This window comes from Bos grunniens, chromosome 14 (genome assembly GCF_055505025.1).
Source record: "Bos grunniens cultivar Pamir isolate PY7600 chromosome 14, Bosgru_T2T1.0, whole genome shotgun sequence".
Classification (NCBI taxonomy): domain Eukaryota; kingdom Metazoa; phylum Chordata; class Mammalia; order Artiodactyla; family Bovidae; genus Bos; species Bos grunniens.
Window position 1 is genome coordinate 6076690 of NC_141178.1, and position 18550 is coordinate 6095239.

Sequence of the window (18550 nt, forward strand, 5' to 3'; positions counted from 1 at the left end):
GAATTAAAAGCATTGTTGTATAAGATAACGAAATGTGTAATTTTGAAAACACAGATGAAATTTAAATAAAACTGTTTTTGGAGGAAACTTGTATTGCATATGAATGTTTAAGCATCCATGTTTTTGTTTTTAATTAGATTATGGCATTAAAACCCTATGACTTGAGGAGGAGATTATATGTAATATTTAGAGGAGAAGAAGGACTTGATTATGGTGGCCTAGCAAGGTAAAATAAAAGACATATCTGCTTTGAAATAAGTGTATCTCCACTGTAGATATATTCTTGAAAAGATAACATTTTTTCAGTAGCAATCTAGAATTATTTTTAAAAACAAAAATTGAAATATTCACATAAATCTAGCAGTAACCATTATTATTATGTTGTTGTTTATCCCATGCATTTTCTCTGTATATTCATTTGACCCTTGAAAACATAGGGGTTGGGGTGCTGACCCCTATGTTGTCAAAAATCTGTATACTGCTACTTCTGTTTCAAAAACAAAAGAGTATGGAATTAATCAATACAAGCTACTATACATAAAATAGATAAGCTACAAGGATTTACTGTATAGCACGGAATTATATTCAATATCATATACAAACCTATAATGGAATATAATCTGAAAAATTTAACTGAAACACTTTATGCCTTAAAACTAACACAATATTGTAAATCAACTTTACTTCCATTAAAAACAACATAAAACAAAGGGTTTGATGATTGATTTACCAAAGGACAAGAAGCTAAAGCAGTTTGGATAAAATCTGGATTCAAATCCCTAGTTCTTTCATTTCCACACACTGTGATCTCTAATTGACTTTTGCTGCACTTAATTGATTTTAAGATATTTGTAAAATGAAAATACAGGTACTATATTTATTGAAAAAAAAATCCACATATAAGGGGACTTGCAGAGTTCAAAAGCATGTTGTTCAAGGGTCAACTGTATATAAATTTGAATATATGTGTGATATCATACATATTTGCTGATTTTTTTAAAACAGAATTGATCATACAATTTGCAAAATGTAGCAGCTTGATTTTGTTATTTTGTATATCATGGATATCTTTCCATATCAGATATAGACCTTATACTCATGGTTGCATAATCTTCCCTTGTTTGGACATAGTATAGTTGATGAATCAGCATGAATAAGGTTGTTTCTTATTTTTTGCTATTATAACAATTTATGTTGGTTTGATGTTTGTGTTTTTAATCCAGTCTGAGTCCTTTTGACTAAATAGTTTTCCACATTTACTAAATATTTTTTTAACAGACACTTATGAAGCAATAAGAACGGGAGATCCTTTTTAATTTTTTTTTCAATTACTTTGCTCAGACCTAATTTGACAGCAGTTTATTTTTTAGTCAAAGCATTTTCATTAAATATTTACAAAGAATTAAATTTTCTTTTCTTAGAAACAGCTCTCTTTTTGAACTCATACTTCATGGGTGTTCAAAATTACATAATCACAATTTTAGTACAGCTGACTTAAAAACAGGTAGACAACTAGAACTGGCGGAGTTATCAGAGCTGGTTGTGTTAGTATATTTTCTCATCTAAGTTTTTTTGGAAGAGAAAACTGCCTGTCACCGTGGATATTCATATCACATCTATTGTGATTTGTCTCAATTTCAAAAATGTTCAGACATTAAAAAGGCACATCTTAGAAATGAAATATGGTATTGTTTTTACAGTGTATGACTTTATAATATTCACATTCTTAACCATTTTTTACCTCAACTGTTTGGGTTTTGTTCTATAGTTTGTTGGTTTTAATGTATCTAATGTACATAATCAGTTACTGCACACCATGTTTTTCTTATTCCCAAATTATTTATTTTAATTCATGTATTGGTTTTGGTTTAATCAGTTCACAAGGGTGATATATCCCTCTAGTTTTACGTGTTTGAGAATATGTTTTCTGCTGCTTTTGTATTTAAACAAGAACTTCACTAGATATAAATTTCTCACACAATACTTGTTTCTCCAGTGCTCAGTAGACACTGCGTCACTGTCTTCTAATTGAATGTAAACGCTGTCAAATAGGAGGCCAGCCCCTTGTAGGGAGCTTTTTTCCTCTGGGTTCCCATACAGGTCTTTTCTTTGAAGTTCATTAATTTCAGTGTTGATTGTTTTATATCTTTTTTTGGAGCTTATTAAGATCTTCCTTAATTTAAGGGACATTTTCTTCTATTAGGTCTTTGAATATTTTTTCTGTTCCATTTGTTCCATTTTTCTTCGGGAACATCAGTCATGGGTATGTGGACTCTGCTCTCTCAGTCGTACATGTCTGTCATCTCTTCTCAGGTCACTTTCATCTTTGTGCTTTTCATTCTGTTCTGATTTTGTCTGCGCATCTCTGTTTGCAGTACTGCCCTGTGTTTTGCTGCTTCTAATGTGACTTTTCATCGTTGGTGGTTTTACTGTTTTCCTCTCTAGGCTCTGCTTACTCATTCGTTGTCTATTAATTTTTTTCAACCTCTTGTAACTCTTTATTTGAGAGTATATGGAAGAATATGTTAACAGGAACTCTTCTACCTCTTGTTACTTAGAATTTTTCCTTCTTTTTTCTTACTGTTAGAGTATATAGGTTAGATGCCATGCTGTGGTCATTCTTTTTTTCAGTGTACCCAGTTTTCTCTGCGCTGATTGCTGAAAGTCATCTGCAACATCTGGGAGTTTTATTTCTAGTTTTTTTGTCTAAACACATTCTCACTGATGCTGCTAAGTCACTTCACTTGTGTCCGACTCTGTGTGACCCCATAGACGGCATCCCACTAGATCTGTTCAGTTCTCTTCCGGGGGACATGTGTTACTTCAGCCTCACCATAGTGGGAAGTCAACTTGATTCAGCTACTATTTTGGGACTGAATTTCGTTTTATAAATTGGTTTTAACATTTCTCAGTTGATTTAGACTCCCTTCTCTACCCTTCATTAAGTTTCCAAGATTATATTTTTAAAGTTTCAAAAAAGCATTTCTGAACAGGCTGCCAGGCCAGACCTAGCTTGCATATTGATGGCCCCCATTGTGATTTTAATTTTTTTATATTATTTGACAACATTAAAGAAATCACTAGATTACTCTTATGAATCAAGATTTTCGGCCTCTTTTTAAAAACAATTGCCACACCTTCTCACGTGGCATCAATTGCTGAATCAGAGTAGCTGCTTTCCCTGTTGGGTATCATACATTCTTTTTCACTTCCTGCCCACCATAGCCAAGTTGTCTAAGGACTATGATAGATGCCTAGAAGTAATTCTTCCTAGACCAGTGGTAACTTTTATCTGGGATACAATGAGGAATAGGGGTTTGTGACTGAGTAGAAGACTGTGAGCCCATGCAGAGAAGGAAGCCCCTTGTACTCACTAATATCTTTAGGTATTTGAGTTTGGAACCCTGTATTAGAAGAAATTGCTATGGAAGACAGTCTTTGCATATTGAGTTTATTTTATAATACAAATTATTAATCTTTTACCTAGTCAGGTTTTCTGTATTGGACTTTTTAAAATGAGACAAATTACATGGTAATAGGTTAGATAATGCCTATCCCATTTAAAGATTTCACCTTTTAAAATTTTAGTTCCATTTTTAATCCATTGCCTGAAAAAAACAGTTAAAACTGTTCCATAGCGGCCATGCTGTGTTTCCTCAGTATCACCAGCAAATATTCACTGAAGCCTATTGTTCAGGGCTTCCCTGGTAGCTCAGTGGTAAAGAATCCACCTGCCAGTGCAGGGGACATGGCTTCCATCCCTGGTCTGGGAAGATCCCACGTGCTGCAAGACAGCTAACCCGTGTGCCACAGCTATTGAGCCTGTGCTCTAGCACCCAGAGCACAGCTCCTGACACCCGCGTGCCCTAGAACCCTGTTCTGCAATAAGAGAAGCTCTTCCAGTGAGAAGCCCGAGCACCACAATCAAGAGTAGCCCCGTCACCACAGTTGGAGAAGGCCCGCATGTAGCAACGAAGACCTAGCACAGCCATAAATAAATAAAATAAATCTTCCTTATAAATCTAGTGTGTATAGGTTGTCAAGTGCCTATAAGAGTTAAAGGTACAAAAAATAGAGACATGGCTTTTGTTTTTGAATTGCTTACAGTCTGGTGGATATAGTGGTCATGTGGGCCAGTCACGTGCAGAAAAATGAATAATATTGTGGGATTGTTACCACAGAGTATTAAGTGACTGAGACACTGAAATACACTGAAAAATGCTTCCAAAAATTGCTGAAATAGATATCAGCTGAACTTGAAAGTGGGATCCTCATAGGCTGAGTGGAAGTTCAGGGTTCATACACAAACATATGGCCTAGGAAGAAGCACACAATATGTGAGAAATACCTAGTTTATAGTTTGGCAGTGGGAACTAGCAGGTAATTTAGAATGGGCGGCTTAGGAATTGGACAGTAGAGTTGTTAAAGGCTGCTGAGTAGAGATGTGATGTTATGTATGAATTTATTTAAGGTCTGTTTTTAAATTTATATATGGTTGCTAAAAATAATATTGACTTATCTTCTTCTAGAGAATGGTTTTTCTTGCTTTCACATGAAGTTTTGAACCCCATGTATTGCTTATTTGAGTATGCTGGCAAGAACAACTACTGTCTACAGATAAATCCAGCATCAACTATTAATCCAGACCATCTTTCATACTTTTGTTTCATTGGTCGCTTTATTGCTATGGTGAGTCTTGACTTTCCATTACCTATTTATTTATTTGAATTTTGCTTATTCCAAAAGTATTTTAGAGAAGATTTTTTTTTTAAGTGATACATATCATCCTTGGTTATATGTGTTCACAAATTTGGTTACCAAGGAAGTTTGCCTAGAGAGTATCAAAATAAGTTCCTGTGTGAAATCAAGATTGTGAATATAAGGATTATTGATACAGCCAGTTGGTCTTTAGAAGTCCTTTCATTTAAGCCTAATTGTAGTATGACCACTTTTCAATAAGGGGAAAATCCGAGTTGTACGTATAATCATTGAACTTGATTGATATTTTTGGAATTTTCATAGCTTTGCAGAAGCTCTTGTGGGACTATAAACTTCTTGAGAAGTGTTTGTGTATATATATGTATTTGCACTTTATTATCTATCCATTCATTCAGCAAATATTCATTGCCTGCTATGGTATCATAGTATGAACGGGATGAAACCATGATAAGACACAGTCCTTGTTCTTAGGGATATAAATATTGTTAGAGGGAGACAACAATAAATATATACTGAGGGAAAGGAAGTGTTGCTCTGTTATTTAATATGAGTAGAGGAGGCCTGTCTGATGGGCAACACTTGAACAGAAATAAGAAAGCAAGGGATTGAATCATGCAAATATTTTGGAGAACAACATTTGAGGCACAGGGAACAACCTGAAAAAAAAGATCTTGGGTGGAAGTACGTTTCTGAATGAAAATGTCATAGCTGGCGCATAGAGGGAACGTGGTAGGAGATGAGATGGAGGCAGTTTGTGGGATCATTCAGAAATTCAGCTAAGGGTTTTGAGCTAGGAGTGGTGTGATCTAAGGAACATAATATGACCATGGATTTGATTAAGCTCAGTTTGCTGCCTTGTAGAAAGAGACTAATTGAGGGCAAAGAAAGGCAAGAGGAAAAGCAGGAAGACCACTCGCAACAGCTCAGCTGAAAGATGGCACCTGAGTCCTCAAGCTCAGACTCAAGAGCTATAGCCGTGGAGGTGGTGAGGCGTGCTGTGTGGGTTCTGGATGTATCTGTACATAGAGGCAATCAGGTCTTCTGTCCATTTAGATGCAAGATGTGTGAGTCAGGTGTTGCACCAAACTGTAAGGTCTGTGCATCTGGTTGCAGCTGCCATTTCCCAGGATGGCAGGTTTGTGACAAAGAGGAAATTTGTGGGGGAGGGACTCCAGAATTGGGATTTGGTTTAAGATTCCTGCTGACTTTCGAATGGGGATGTTGAATAGATAGTTGGATATACAAGTCTGGCAATGAGGGGATATCTCAGTAAGACGATATAACCATTTAAAGAATCAGTGTAGACAGAGAAGTTGTTTAAGGACACTTATAAGTTGGGGAGATAAGAAGGAACTGGCAAAAGAGCCTTGGCAGCGGAGGAGATAGGAAAATAAATACACATGGTTTCCAGAAGACCAAGGAAGAAGAAAGTGTGTTTCAAGAAATAAGAAGTGATCAGCTGTGTCGAATGCTGCTGGCTGATCAAGATGAGGTTCAAGAAGTAAATGTTTGATTTGGCCAGGTGAATGATATTCATGTGCAGTGGAGAGGGAAGGTGGATGGGAGGAGCCTCAAGAGAGAATGGAAGGAGAAATGGGGACAATAAATATAAACTAATCTCTTAAATAGGAAAAGATGTACGTGAAGGCTGTATATTGCCACCCTGCTTATTTATTTATATGCAGAGTACATCATGAGAAATGCTGGGCTGGAGAAAGCACAAGCTGGAATCAAGATTTCCAGGAGAAATATCAATAACCTCAGATATGCAGATGACACCACCCTTATGGCAGAAAGTGAAGAAGAAACTAAAGAGCCTCTTGATGAAAGTGAAAGAGGAGAGTGAAAAAGTTGGCTTAAAGCTCAACATTCAGAAAACGAAGATCATGGCATCTGGTCCCATCACTTCATGGCAAATAGATCGGGAAACAGTGGAAACAGTGGCTGATTTTATTTTTCTGGATTCTAAAATCACTGTGAATGGTGATTGCAGCCATGAAATTAAAAGATGCTTACTCCTTGGAAGGAAAGTTATGACCAACCTAGACAGCATATTAAAAAGCAGAGACATTACTTTGTCAACAAAGGTCCGTCTAGTCAAGGCTATGGTTTTTCCTGTGGTCGTGTATGGATGTGAGAGTTGGATTATAAAGAAAGCTGAGCACTGAAGAATTGATGCTTTTGAACTGTGGTGTTGGAGAAGACTCTTGAGAGTCCCTTGGACTGCAAGATCCAACCAGTCCCTCCTAAAGGATATCAGTCCTGGGTGTTCATTGGAAGGACTGATGTTGAAGCTGAAACTCCAACACTTTGGTCACCTGATGGGAAGAGCTGACTCATTTGAAATGACCCTAATGCTGGGAAAGATTGAGGGAAAGAGGAAAAAGGAATGACAGAGGGTGAGATGGTTGGATGGCATCACCGACTCGATGGACATGAGTTTGGGTAAACTCCAAGAGTTGGTGATGTATAGGGAGGCCTAGTGTGCTGTGGTTCATGGGGTTGCAAAGAGTCAGACATGACTGAGCAACTGAACTGATGAATCTCTTAAAGGAGCCTCCCTGGTGGCTCAACTGATAAAGAAGCCACCTTCAGGGTGGGAGCCCTGGGTTGGGAAGATCCCCTCGAGGAGGGCATGGGAACCCACTCTAGTATTCTTGCCTGGAGAATCCTATGGACAGAGGAGCCTGGAGGGCCACAGTCCGTGGGGTTGCAAAGAGTCAGACACGACTGAGCAACTAAGCACACACACACAAAATCTCTTAAACTTGCTCTAAAGGATTAAAAAGAAATTGGGCAGTACCATGAAGTATGTATGGAACCAAGAATGGGAGGAGAATAAAACATTTATATGCTGCCGATGATCAGTAAGAGAAGAAGGAATTTGATGAGGTCAGAGAGATAGGGGATATGGGAGCAGTAACCTTGAATAGGAAAACAAGGACACTCTGTCCAGTGCACAGAGAAGTCATAGCTTCTCCACAGTAGGAATACATAGATTCAGATACTGTTAGGTTTGTGCAAATGTAATTACAGTTTCAGACAGTGAATTTTAATTCATTATAACTAGACTTAAACACATCTTTATTAATCAGAATAGAAACCATTACAATCAGTGCATTTTTGCCAATGAGAAATAAGTTCGCTTATTCCTGTGGCATAAAAATCCGTGCTTCGGAATTCCACGAACTCTTGGAAAGCATCTTCTGCCTCCTGCTGGTTGTGGAACTGTTCTCCCTGCAAAAAGCTGTCGAGATGCTTGAAGAAGTGGTGGTCTGTTGGTGAGAGGTCAGGTGAATATGGTGGATGAGGCAAAACTCCATGGCCCAATTCATTCAACTTTTGAAGCATTGGTTGTGCAACGTGCAGTCAGATATCATCAGACACTGTCATGGAGAAGAATTGGGCCCTTTTCTGTTGACCAGTGTTGGCTGCAGGCATTGCAGTTTTCAGTGTATCTCATCGATTTGTTCAGCAAATGTCTCAACTGTAATGGTTTTGCAGGGATTCCGAAAGCCGTAGTACATCCGACTGGCAGCAAACCACCAAATAGTGACCAGTACCTCTTTTTGGTGCAAGTTTGGCTGTGGGAAGTGCTTTGGAGCTTCTTCTCAGTCCAACCACCGAGCTGGTTGTCACCAGTTGTCATATAAAATCCACTTTTCTTCACACATCACCATGTGGTTGAGAAATGGTTCACTGTTGTTGCACAGAATAAGAGAAGACACTTCAAACTGAAGATGTTTTAAATTTTCGGTCAGCTTATGAGACATCCACTTATTGAGCTTTTTCACCTTTCTGATTTGCTTCAAATGCCAAACGAGTATAGAATGATGAGCTTTGAGTTCTTCGGCAGCTTCTCATATAGTAAGAGGATTGTCTTTGATGATCTTCTCAGCTGGTCATTGTCAACTTCTGATGGCCAGCCACTACATTTCTCAACTTCAAGGCTGTTGTCTCCTTTGTAAAACTTCTTGAACAACCACTGCGCTGTGCGTTTGTTAGAAGTTCCTGGGCCAAATTGCATTGTTGTTGTGAGTTGTCTACGTTGCTTTACGACCCATTTTGAACTCGAATTTAAAAAAAACAAATCACTCAATTTGCTTTTTGTCTAGCATCATTTCTATAGTCTAAAGTATATAGTAAACAGCAAGTAATAGTTATTAGCAAAAAAGAACACTATAAAGCAAGAAATGTGCATTAAAAGGATGTATAATACAACTACATTTATTTAGAATGTATTCTGCCATCAAATGGCAAATTTCAACATTGCAAAAACTGCAGTTCTTTTTGCACCAACCTAATACTAGTGAGCAGGTGTTGGGGAAGCACAGAAGTTCTCTCATGGTGGCTATTTCCTCGGTGAGATGGAGAGCACTCTCGTTAGTGCAGAGTGAGGAGACAAGGTTTGAAGGTACACGGGACAGGTGGCCAAGCGGTTAAGGTGACTGTGCTCTGAAGGTCCAAGGGAGTAACTTTAGTGACTGACGATGGAATCTAAACTGAGTAAGGGGAGGACTTCCCTGGTGGCCGAGGAACTAAGACTCCTGAGCTTTCCACTGCAGAGCGTGTGGGTGCCATCCCTGGTTGGGGGAACTAAGATCCCACATACCATGTGGTGGGGCCAAAATTTTCAAGAAAAACTGTGTAAGGGGAGAAATAACTTCATAAGGGGGCTGAGCGACAGTGACAGGCTAACAAGTTCGCTGGAGTTTTTTAGATCCCAGTAGGGTCAAAACTTGCTGGTGTTTACTGCTGAAGGTGGTGAGCTGGAATGTCAGGAGCTCTTTGGAATTCAGTTTATGAAGGAATTGCTAATAACAGTGTCGAGGGTATGGTGTTGAGAACATTTAACTAAGTTAAAGACTAAGATCACAGAAAGGATTAAAACGTGCCAGTAGTAAAAGAATCATCAGTGCTGATCATGAAATCTTAAAAATGATGACGGTTGTGTTAAAAAAGCATGGGACTGAATGAGTAAAGGGGGGAAACCGGAAGATCTAAGGATGACTGCAGTGAGGAAGTAGGGGGTAGTGAGCCATGAACGTAGAGGGCTGGCATGGTCTTGCACGCTGGGGCAGGTGAAGGAGGTGAAATCAGTGATGAGAAGCAACAGACACCCACTCCCAGACTTGGTGACATGGGGATAGGAGAGAGACAGCCTATTCCTAATCCTGTTCCTAGGATTTGAAAGGAAACAGGGTCCTCAGAAAAATGCCAGATTTTTGTTAGAACAAGATGCGAAAGGATGAATTGAGAATGTGGGGGGATTTTGCTAATGATGGACCATGAGCTTGAAGAGGACAAAACATAGTAGGGTGGTTTTGAAAGTTAGGTAAGACGTGAGACACGGACTCAGATTTCAAAGTAGACAGGCGGGTGGTGGTGAGAGTCAAGGTACTGCAGCTCTGGGGCTCTCTGCATTGGCTATTGTGAAGGCAATACAGGTTAGTCCTAGAGCTCTCTCAGGCAACTGTGGGATAAGAAAGGAGTTGGGGAGGGGTCTTCCCAGGTGCACAGGGACCCCCAAAATGCCTTCTTTTCTGTGTCCAGTGGGGTTAATGTAATTCATGAAACGTATTTAAAAGTGGGAGTTTGATAAGGCTCCACTATCATCCTCTTTTAAAGTTATTGACAGGATATCATATAGCTAAGTGTTTGACCTCAGTTAAAGAGATACTGTTTTCACTCTAAATTTGTTTTTCATGCTTAGCATCTTATAGAATATTTTATTTTTTAGTTTTCATGATTTCAATCTTTTAGTTTTCATGATTTATGCTGATTAATTATTAAGTACTTTTTTGCCTGTAAAGGCTTATGATGCCTCTGTTATCATTGTGCCCTGAATAGGAAAATTGCTACTTTGTAAATTTTTTTAATTTTTTGTTTTTCTTGGCAGGCACTCTTTCATGGGAAGTTTATTGATACTGGTTTCTCGTTACCCTTCTACAAGCGTATGCTAAGTAAAAAACTGACTATTAAGGATTTGGAATCGATCGATACTGAGTTTTATAATTCCCTTATCTGGATAAGGTTTGAAGATTTATCTTTCAATAAGGTATTTTCTTGAAACCAGTTTTACATATTTTGTTAATTAGTGGTTGTATCTCTCTATCACCCAGAGACAACAACATTGAGGAATGTGGCTTAGAAATGTACTTTTCTGTTGACATGGAGATTTTGGGGAAGGTTACGTCACATGACCTGAAGTTGGGAGGTTCCAATATCCTAGTGACAGAGGAGAACAAAGATGAATATATTGGGTAAGGTGACTGTCCCTACGTTCTACAACTGCCAGAGCGTCTTAAAACTGTCTTTCTATACCCTTGTCTTTATGCCTTGTTTGCTCCTCTGGGGACATGTTTCACATTCATTCCCTCTTTCAGTGATCCTTTTTAATTATTTTTTTCTACTCAATATTCCTCTTAATTTATAAACATGTTGCAAAAGCACTCAAAAATTCAAATATAATTTTAAGAAAACTCACTTCCCTTGCCTCTGACATACATTTATTTAAGTTCTTCCCAACAGTACTAACATTCTTGGAAAAAAGTGTATATGATGACCTCCACTTTCCCACTGCCACTTACTGTATTGCATCCTGCCTTGTCTGGATCAAAAATCAGAGAACATTGGTGCTAAAGAAGGGCTTTCCAAAGCCCATGCACTTCTTCATTTCTAGATGAGGAGATGGAGGCCCTTTAGATAGTAGCAAAACCAAGTCTGGAGCCACACCTGACAAGCACTGTAATACTCATTCCTATTCCATTTCACTTTCCCTTTTTAACTTATTCTTTTAATAGTGCTCACCGCAACTTCTGATTTGAAACTGTGCTCACTTGAATTCTACAATCCATAAAACTTACTGATTTTCTTCACTTTCTCTTTTAATGATGGTTAAGAAGTACTCTGTGTTTTAAACCCTTTTACCTTACATAGAAAGTACCATCTTTTTAAATACCATCTTTATTTTCAGTTTAATGACTGAGTGGCGTTTTTCTCGAGGAGTACAAGAACAGACCAAAGCTTTCCTTGATGGCTTTAATGAGGTTGTTCCCCTTCAGTGGCTGCAGTACTTTGATGAAAAAGAATTGGAGGTTAGGATCTTTTATTATGCTATTATAGGGAAAGTTAATGGGAGGAGGGTCTGTTGTTATGCTTCTATAATAGAATGTCCACAAGCTTTAAAAACATATGGCACCATCTTCAATCCGCTCTCTGATTCATCGAAATGTTTAGGGGGTGTAAACCTCCAGCACTGAGTAAGGGTCTTAAGTTCTCCCAAATGTGATGCTGTCATAGCGCAAAATCATCAGTCAGTGCCAACTCTTAGGGCTCCTGAAGAGTGCAAACTTATTAATAGTTGGGGGAACTCAAGTAGGGGAAATCATACAATATTTGTCTTATTGTGACTGCCTTATTTCAGTTACCATAATGTCTTCATGGTTCATCCATATTTTAGCATGTGTAAAAATTTTTTGCTTTTTAATACTGAATATATACAATATACAGATATACATATATAACATATATGTATATATTTTCAGTATTTACTCTATATATGTAAGTAACATATATATCCTGGAGGAGGAAATGGCAACCCATTCCAGTATACTTGCCTGGAGAATCCTGTGGACAGAGGAGCCTCATGGGCTACAGACCATGGGATGACAGAGTCAGACACGACTGAGTGACTGAACAACAACGTATATATGATAAACAGTAAGAAAAGGCAAAAACATGTGACACTGAGAAATGAACTCCCCAGGTCAGTAGGTGCCCAATATACTACTGGAGAAGAGTGGAGAAATAGCTCCAGAAGGAACGAAGAGGCTGAACCACAGCAGAAGCAACGTCCAGTTGTGGCTATGTCTGGTGGTGAAAGTAAAGTCCGATGCTGTAAAGATCAGCAGTGCATAGGAACCTGGAATGTTAGGTCCATGAATCAAGGTAAATCGGAAGTGGTCAAATAGATGGCAAGAGTGAACATCGACATTTTAGGAATCAGTGAACTAAAATGGACCAGATTGGGCAAATTTAATTCAGATGACTATTATATCTACTACTATGGGCAAAAATCCCTAGAAGAAATGAAGTAGCCATCATAGTCAACAAAAGAGTCTAAAATGCAGTACCTGGGTGCAGTCTCAAAAATGACAGACTGGATCTCAAAAACGACAGACTGGTCTCTGTTCATTTCCAAGGCAAACGACTCAATATCACAGTAATTCAAGTCTATGCTCCAACCACTAATGCCGAAGAAGCTGAAGTTGACAGGTTCTGTGAAGACCTACAAGACCTTCTAGGACTAACACCGAAAAAAGATGTCCTTTTCATCATAAGGGACTGGAATGCAAAAGTAGGAAGTCAAGAGATACCTGAAATAACAGACAAGTTTGACTTTGGAGTACAAAATGAAGCAGGGCAAAACCTAAGAGAGTTCTGCCAAGAGAACACACTGGTCATAGCAAACACCCTCTTTCCAACAACACAAGAGATGATTCTACACATGGACATCACCAGATGGTCAATACCGAAATCCGATTGATTATATTCTTTGCAGCTGAAGATGGAGAAGCTCTATACAGTCAGCAAAAACAAGACTGGGAGCTGACTGTGGCTCAGATCATGAACTCCTTATTGCCAAATTCAGACTGAAATTGAAGAAAGTAGGGAAAACCACTAGACCATTCAGGTATGACCTAAATCAAATCCCTTACAATTATACAGTGGAAGTGACAAATAGATTCAAAGGATTAGATCTGATGGGCAGAGTGCCTGAAGAACTAGGGGCAGAAATTCATAACATTGTACAGGAGGTGGTGATCAAAACCATCCCCAAGAAAAAGAAACGCAAATAGGCAAAATTGTTGTCTCAGGAGGCCTTAAAAATAGCTGAGAAAAGAAGAGAAGTGAAAGGCAAAGGAGAAAAGGAAAGATATACCCATTTGAAGCAAAGAATATCAAGGAGAGACAAGAAAGCCTTCCTAAGTAAACTGCAAAGAAATAGAGGAAAACAATAGAATGGGAAAGACTAGAGATCTCTTCAAAAAAATTAAAAGATACCAAGAGAACATTTCATGCAAGGTTGGGCATGATAAAGGACAGAAACGGTATGGACCTAGGAGAAGCAGAGATTATTAAGAAGAGGTGACAAGAATACACAGAAGAACTGTACAAAAAAGATTTTAATGACCCAGATAGCCACAATGGTGTGACCACTCACCTAGAGCAAGACATCAAGGAGTGCAAAGTCAAGTGGGCCTTAGGAAGCATCACCATCAACAAAACTAGTGGAGGTGATGGAATTCCAGCCAAGCTATTTCACATCTTAGAAGACGATGTTGTGAAAGTCACTCAGTATGCCAACAAATTTGGAAAACTCAGTTGTGGCCACAGGACTGGAAAACAGATTGAGTTTTCATTCCAATCTCAAAGAAGGTCAGTGCCAAAGAATGTTCAAACTACTGCACACTCATTTCACTTGCTAGCAAAGTAATGCTCAAAATTCTCCAAGCTAGGCTTCAACAGTACATGAACCGTGAACTTTCAGATGTTCAAACTGGATTTAGAAAAGGCAGAGGACCAGAGATCAAATTGCCAACACCCAATTTGATCATCAAAAAATCTAGAGAGTTCCAGAAAAACATCCGCTTCACTGACTAGGGTAAAGACTTTGACTGTGTAGACCACAACTGTGGAAAATTCTTAAAGAGATGGGAATACCAGACCACCTTACCTGCTTCCTGAGAAACCTATTGCTTCTATGCAGATCAAGAAGCAACAGTTAGAACCAGGCATGGAACAATGGACTGGTTCCAGATTGGGAAAAGAGTACATCAGGGCTGTATATTGTCACCGTGTTTATTTAACTTTTATGCAGAGTACATCATTGAAGTGCCAGACTGGATGAAGTGCAAGCTGGGATCAACATTGCCATAAGAAATATCAATAACCTCAGATAGGCAGATAACACCATCCTTAGGATAGAAAGCAGAAAGGGACTAAAGATCCTCTTGGTGAAGCTGAAAGAGGAGAGTGAAAAAGGTGGCTTAAAACTCAGCATTCAGAAAACTAAGATCATGGCATCCAGTCCCATCACTTCATGGCAAATAGATTGGGAAACAATGAAAACAGTAACAGACTTTATTTTCTTGGGCTCCAAAATCACTGCAGATGGAGATTGCAGCCATGAAATTAAAAGACACTTGCTCCTTGGAAGAAAAGTTATGACAACTTAGACAGCATTTTAAAAAGCAGAGTCATTACTTTACCAACAAAGTTCCATTTAGTCAAGGCTATGGTTTCCAGTAGTCATGTATGGATGTGAGAGTTGGACTGTGAAGAAAGCTGAGCGCCGAAGAATTGATGCTTTTCAACTGTGGTGTTGGAGAAGACTCTTGAGAGTCCTTTGGACTGCAAGGAGATCCAACCAGTCCATTCTGAAGGAGATCAGCCCTGGGTGTTCATTGGAAGGACTGAGGATAAGGCTGAAACTCCAATACTTTGGCCACCTGATTCGAAGAGCTGACTCACTGGAAAGATCCTGATGCTGGGAAAGATTGAAGACAGGAGAAGGGGACAACAGAGGATGAGATGGTTGGATGGCATCACCAACTCAATGGACATGAGTTTGAGCAAGTTCCAGGAGATGGGGAGGACAGGGAAGCCTGGCGTGCTGCAATCCATGGGGTCACAAAGAGTTGACTGATACATCACAAAGGTCACATCTGATACACATAATACGTATATGTGTGTATTTTCTTTATCCATTCATCAGTCACTGAATCTTTGTCTTCATTCCACCTTTTGGTGATTGTGAATAATGCTGCTCTATACATGAGTGTACAGAATATTCTTTGAGACCCTGCTTTCAGTTCTTTTGAGTAAATACTCAGGAGTGGTATTGTTCTATCAAATAGTAATTCTCTATTTAACTTCTTGAAGAACCGCTACCGTTTTCCATAGCAGCTATACTATTTTCCATTCCCACCAAATGTATATAAGGCTTCCAACTTCTCCACATCTTTGCCTATACTTGTTATTTTCTGTTTTTGTTTTTAATAGTAACAATTCCAGTAATAATAGTATGAGGTGGTAGTTCGCTGTGGTTTTGATTTATGTTTCTCTGATGATTAGTTATTGTGAATTCTCCAAGTCTCTCCCATGTAAATTAGAAGGTAGGGAGGGCCATTTAGGAAAGTGCTTGCATTTCCCCCTGCCACCTTTTGGGGGCAGTATTTTAACTTCAGCCATCTTGCGTCCTCTGTTAAGAAACTTGGTTTGTCCATGTAATGAAAATGTGCATATGAAAAAATTAGCATTTTAAGTTTTATAAAGTAATAGTCCTATGTAGGACTTAGCCTTCTAGAAACTCTGACACAGGAAATACATGAAAATCAGGACTCAGAGCCTGAATTACAGGCAGACTCTGTAAACCTTAGTTAATGGCTCTTTCCTAACAGCTTGCTTACACAGATTAGCAGAAATGCATTAGTAGAATGGAAGATACTTTTTAGAGTAGTATTAATCATTTTTTTAAATCACCAACTGTATTAAGAATCTGAAGAAAATGAAACAATTTTGCATCCTCAAAATGCTTACATCTAAAATACTCTGTACCCTTGGTTAAGAACTGCTGTCTTAGAGGCCACTCAGTGAGAGAGGGGTGTTACGACAAGAGCCTGACATCAGAACCCAGAGGAAACTTAAGACAGTAGATAAAGAAAGATATTAACAGGTGCATACTTTTATATCACCCATGGTAGCGCTTACAGTCTTCTCACAGGACACCTTGTGAAATAGTCTGGCTGCATGATAATTTTCTAACCCAGATAAGGAGACTAAAGGCCTAATTGCTTACTGATTTGCTTTTAGCTCACGGTACAGAGCTATGAGGAAATAGAAATTTGTTTTGTTTTGTCCTGTCTTTCTCTTGTTTCTTCTTCTACTCCCATTCATTGTCTCTTTTAACCATGAATAATACCACAGTAAAGAATATTTACATCATTATCCAAAAGAATGGTTATCCATAATCATGCCCCTTTTTTACAGATTAAAATCTGTTTGTAAGAAGATAAAACAGTCATTCTGTATAAAAACTCTTCATCACACTAGGAATAGAAGGTAGCCTTCTCAGTTTGATAAAGGGCCTCAACAAAAAAGATAAATCCTAACAGCATTCTAATGGTGATACCTTGGATATTTCTCCCTGAGATTGGGAACGCAGTGATGTCCACTCTCACCACTTGTGTTCTCCATTGTACCAGATTCCGAAGCCAGTGCAATAAGGCAGAAGTAGAAGCAAAAAGCATAAAGTTTGGAAAGAAGTAAAACTGCCTTTATTCACAGATGATAACATGATTGTCAATTTAGAAAATTCTAAGGGACCTACCAAAAAACAACTAGAAATGATAACGAATTTTAATAATTCATTGTAGGGTGCAAGCTTAGTTATTAAAAAAAATCAATTGTGTATCTTCTGCATGCTAGCAGCAAACATTTAGAAATTGAAACTTCAAAGTTTCATTTACTAAAGCATTAAAAAAAAAATGAACAAATGTAGCCAAAGCCATGTAAGAACTCTAAAAACTGGAAACATTGCTGAGAAAAATTAAAATTTTAATAAGTGGAGACATATTTCATCATATGTATTGGAAGATTCGGTATTGTAAATATCAGTTTTCTCCAAATAACACAATCCAATCAACATCCTGGTAGAATTTTCTGTAGAAATTGATCGGCTAGTACGCTGCAGTCCATGGGATCCCTAAAACTCAGATATAACTGAGTGTCTTCACTTTTCACTTTTCACTTTCATGCACTGGAGAAGGAAATGGCAACCCGCTCCAGTGTTCTTGCCTGGAAAATCCCATGGACAGAGGAGCCTGGTGGGCTGCAGTCCATGGGGTCGAGAAGAGTCGGACACAACTGAGCAACTTCACTTTCCCTTTTCACTTTCATTCACTGGAGAAGGAAATGGCAACCCACTCCAGTGTTCTTGCCTGGAGAATCCCAGGGACGGGGGAGCCGGGTGGGCTGCCGTCTATGGGGTCGCACAGAGTCAGACACGACTGAAGTGACTTAGCAGCAGCAGCAGCACTTCTAAAATTACAAGGAAATGCACAGGTTCTAGATTAGCCAAAACAGTTTTGAAAAAGGACAAATCTTACAGGATAAACGTTTACTACCTGATGTCAAGGATTTTTATAAGCCATAGTAATTAAGATAGTGTGATATTTGTGTGAGGATAGACAGACAGGTCAGTGAAACACTTTAATTAGAGTCCAGAATAGATCCACATATATATTGTCAATTATTTTCATCAAAAGTACTAATATATTTTGATGGGGAAAGGGGAAAAGTCTTAAACAAGTGATTCTGAATTAACTTGATATTCATATAGAAGAAAATTAATTTTGACCCTGTCAGCTCATAAAGATTAATTTGAAATAAATTATGAACATAAATATGAAAACTAAAAATATAACATAGTAGAAAAATCTTAGTCTAGACAGAAGTGTCTTAGGAAGAACACAAAGGATGTTAGATTTCATCAAAATTAAAAACTTCTCTTCAAAAGATGCTGTCAAGTAAATGAAAAGGCAACCTACCTGCTGAGAGAAACTCTTGAGACAAAGGTGTTACATCCAGACTATATTAAAAACCTATCACTCAATAAAAATACAGTTTTTAAGTGGACAGAGGCTCACTTCATTAAAGAAGCTCTGTTGATGGCATAGAAACACGGGGAGATGCTCACTAATCATTGGGGAAATACAGATTCAAGCTGAATGAATCGTCACTGTTACACACGCCTCCGCTTATGCCC

General features: G+C 38.5%; 1 protein-coding gene across 21 annotated transcripts in view; it reads left to right on the forward strand.

Moving 5' to 3' along the window:
- The window catches only part of WWP1 (WW domain containing E3 ubiquitin protein ligase 1), a 138949-nt gene that overhangs the window by 104110 nt on the left and 16289 nt on the right, over positions 1-18550 (forward strand). For 7 of the 21 annotated variants that reach the window (XR_015140453.1, XR_015140457.1, XM_086335829.1 and 4 more), the window contains 5 exons: positions 138-226; positions 4530-4689; positions 10619-10752; positions 10842-10982; positions 11696-11816. Coding sequence is in view for 14 of the 21 variants with exons in the window: in XM_086335829.1 (XP_086191955.1) it covers positions 138-226; positions 4530-4689; positions 10619-10752; positions 10842-10982; positions 11696-11816 (645 nt within the window). In the remaining 7 variants the exon portion in view is untranslated. Of the gene's footprint in view, positions 1-137; positions 227-2203; positions 2264-4529; positions 4690-10618; positions 10778-10841; positions 10983-11695; positions 11817-18550 lie in introns of all 21 variants that reach the window. The other 14 variants (XR_015140454.1, XM_086335825.1, XM_086335827.1 and 11 more) reach the window with 5 other exon arrangements.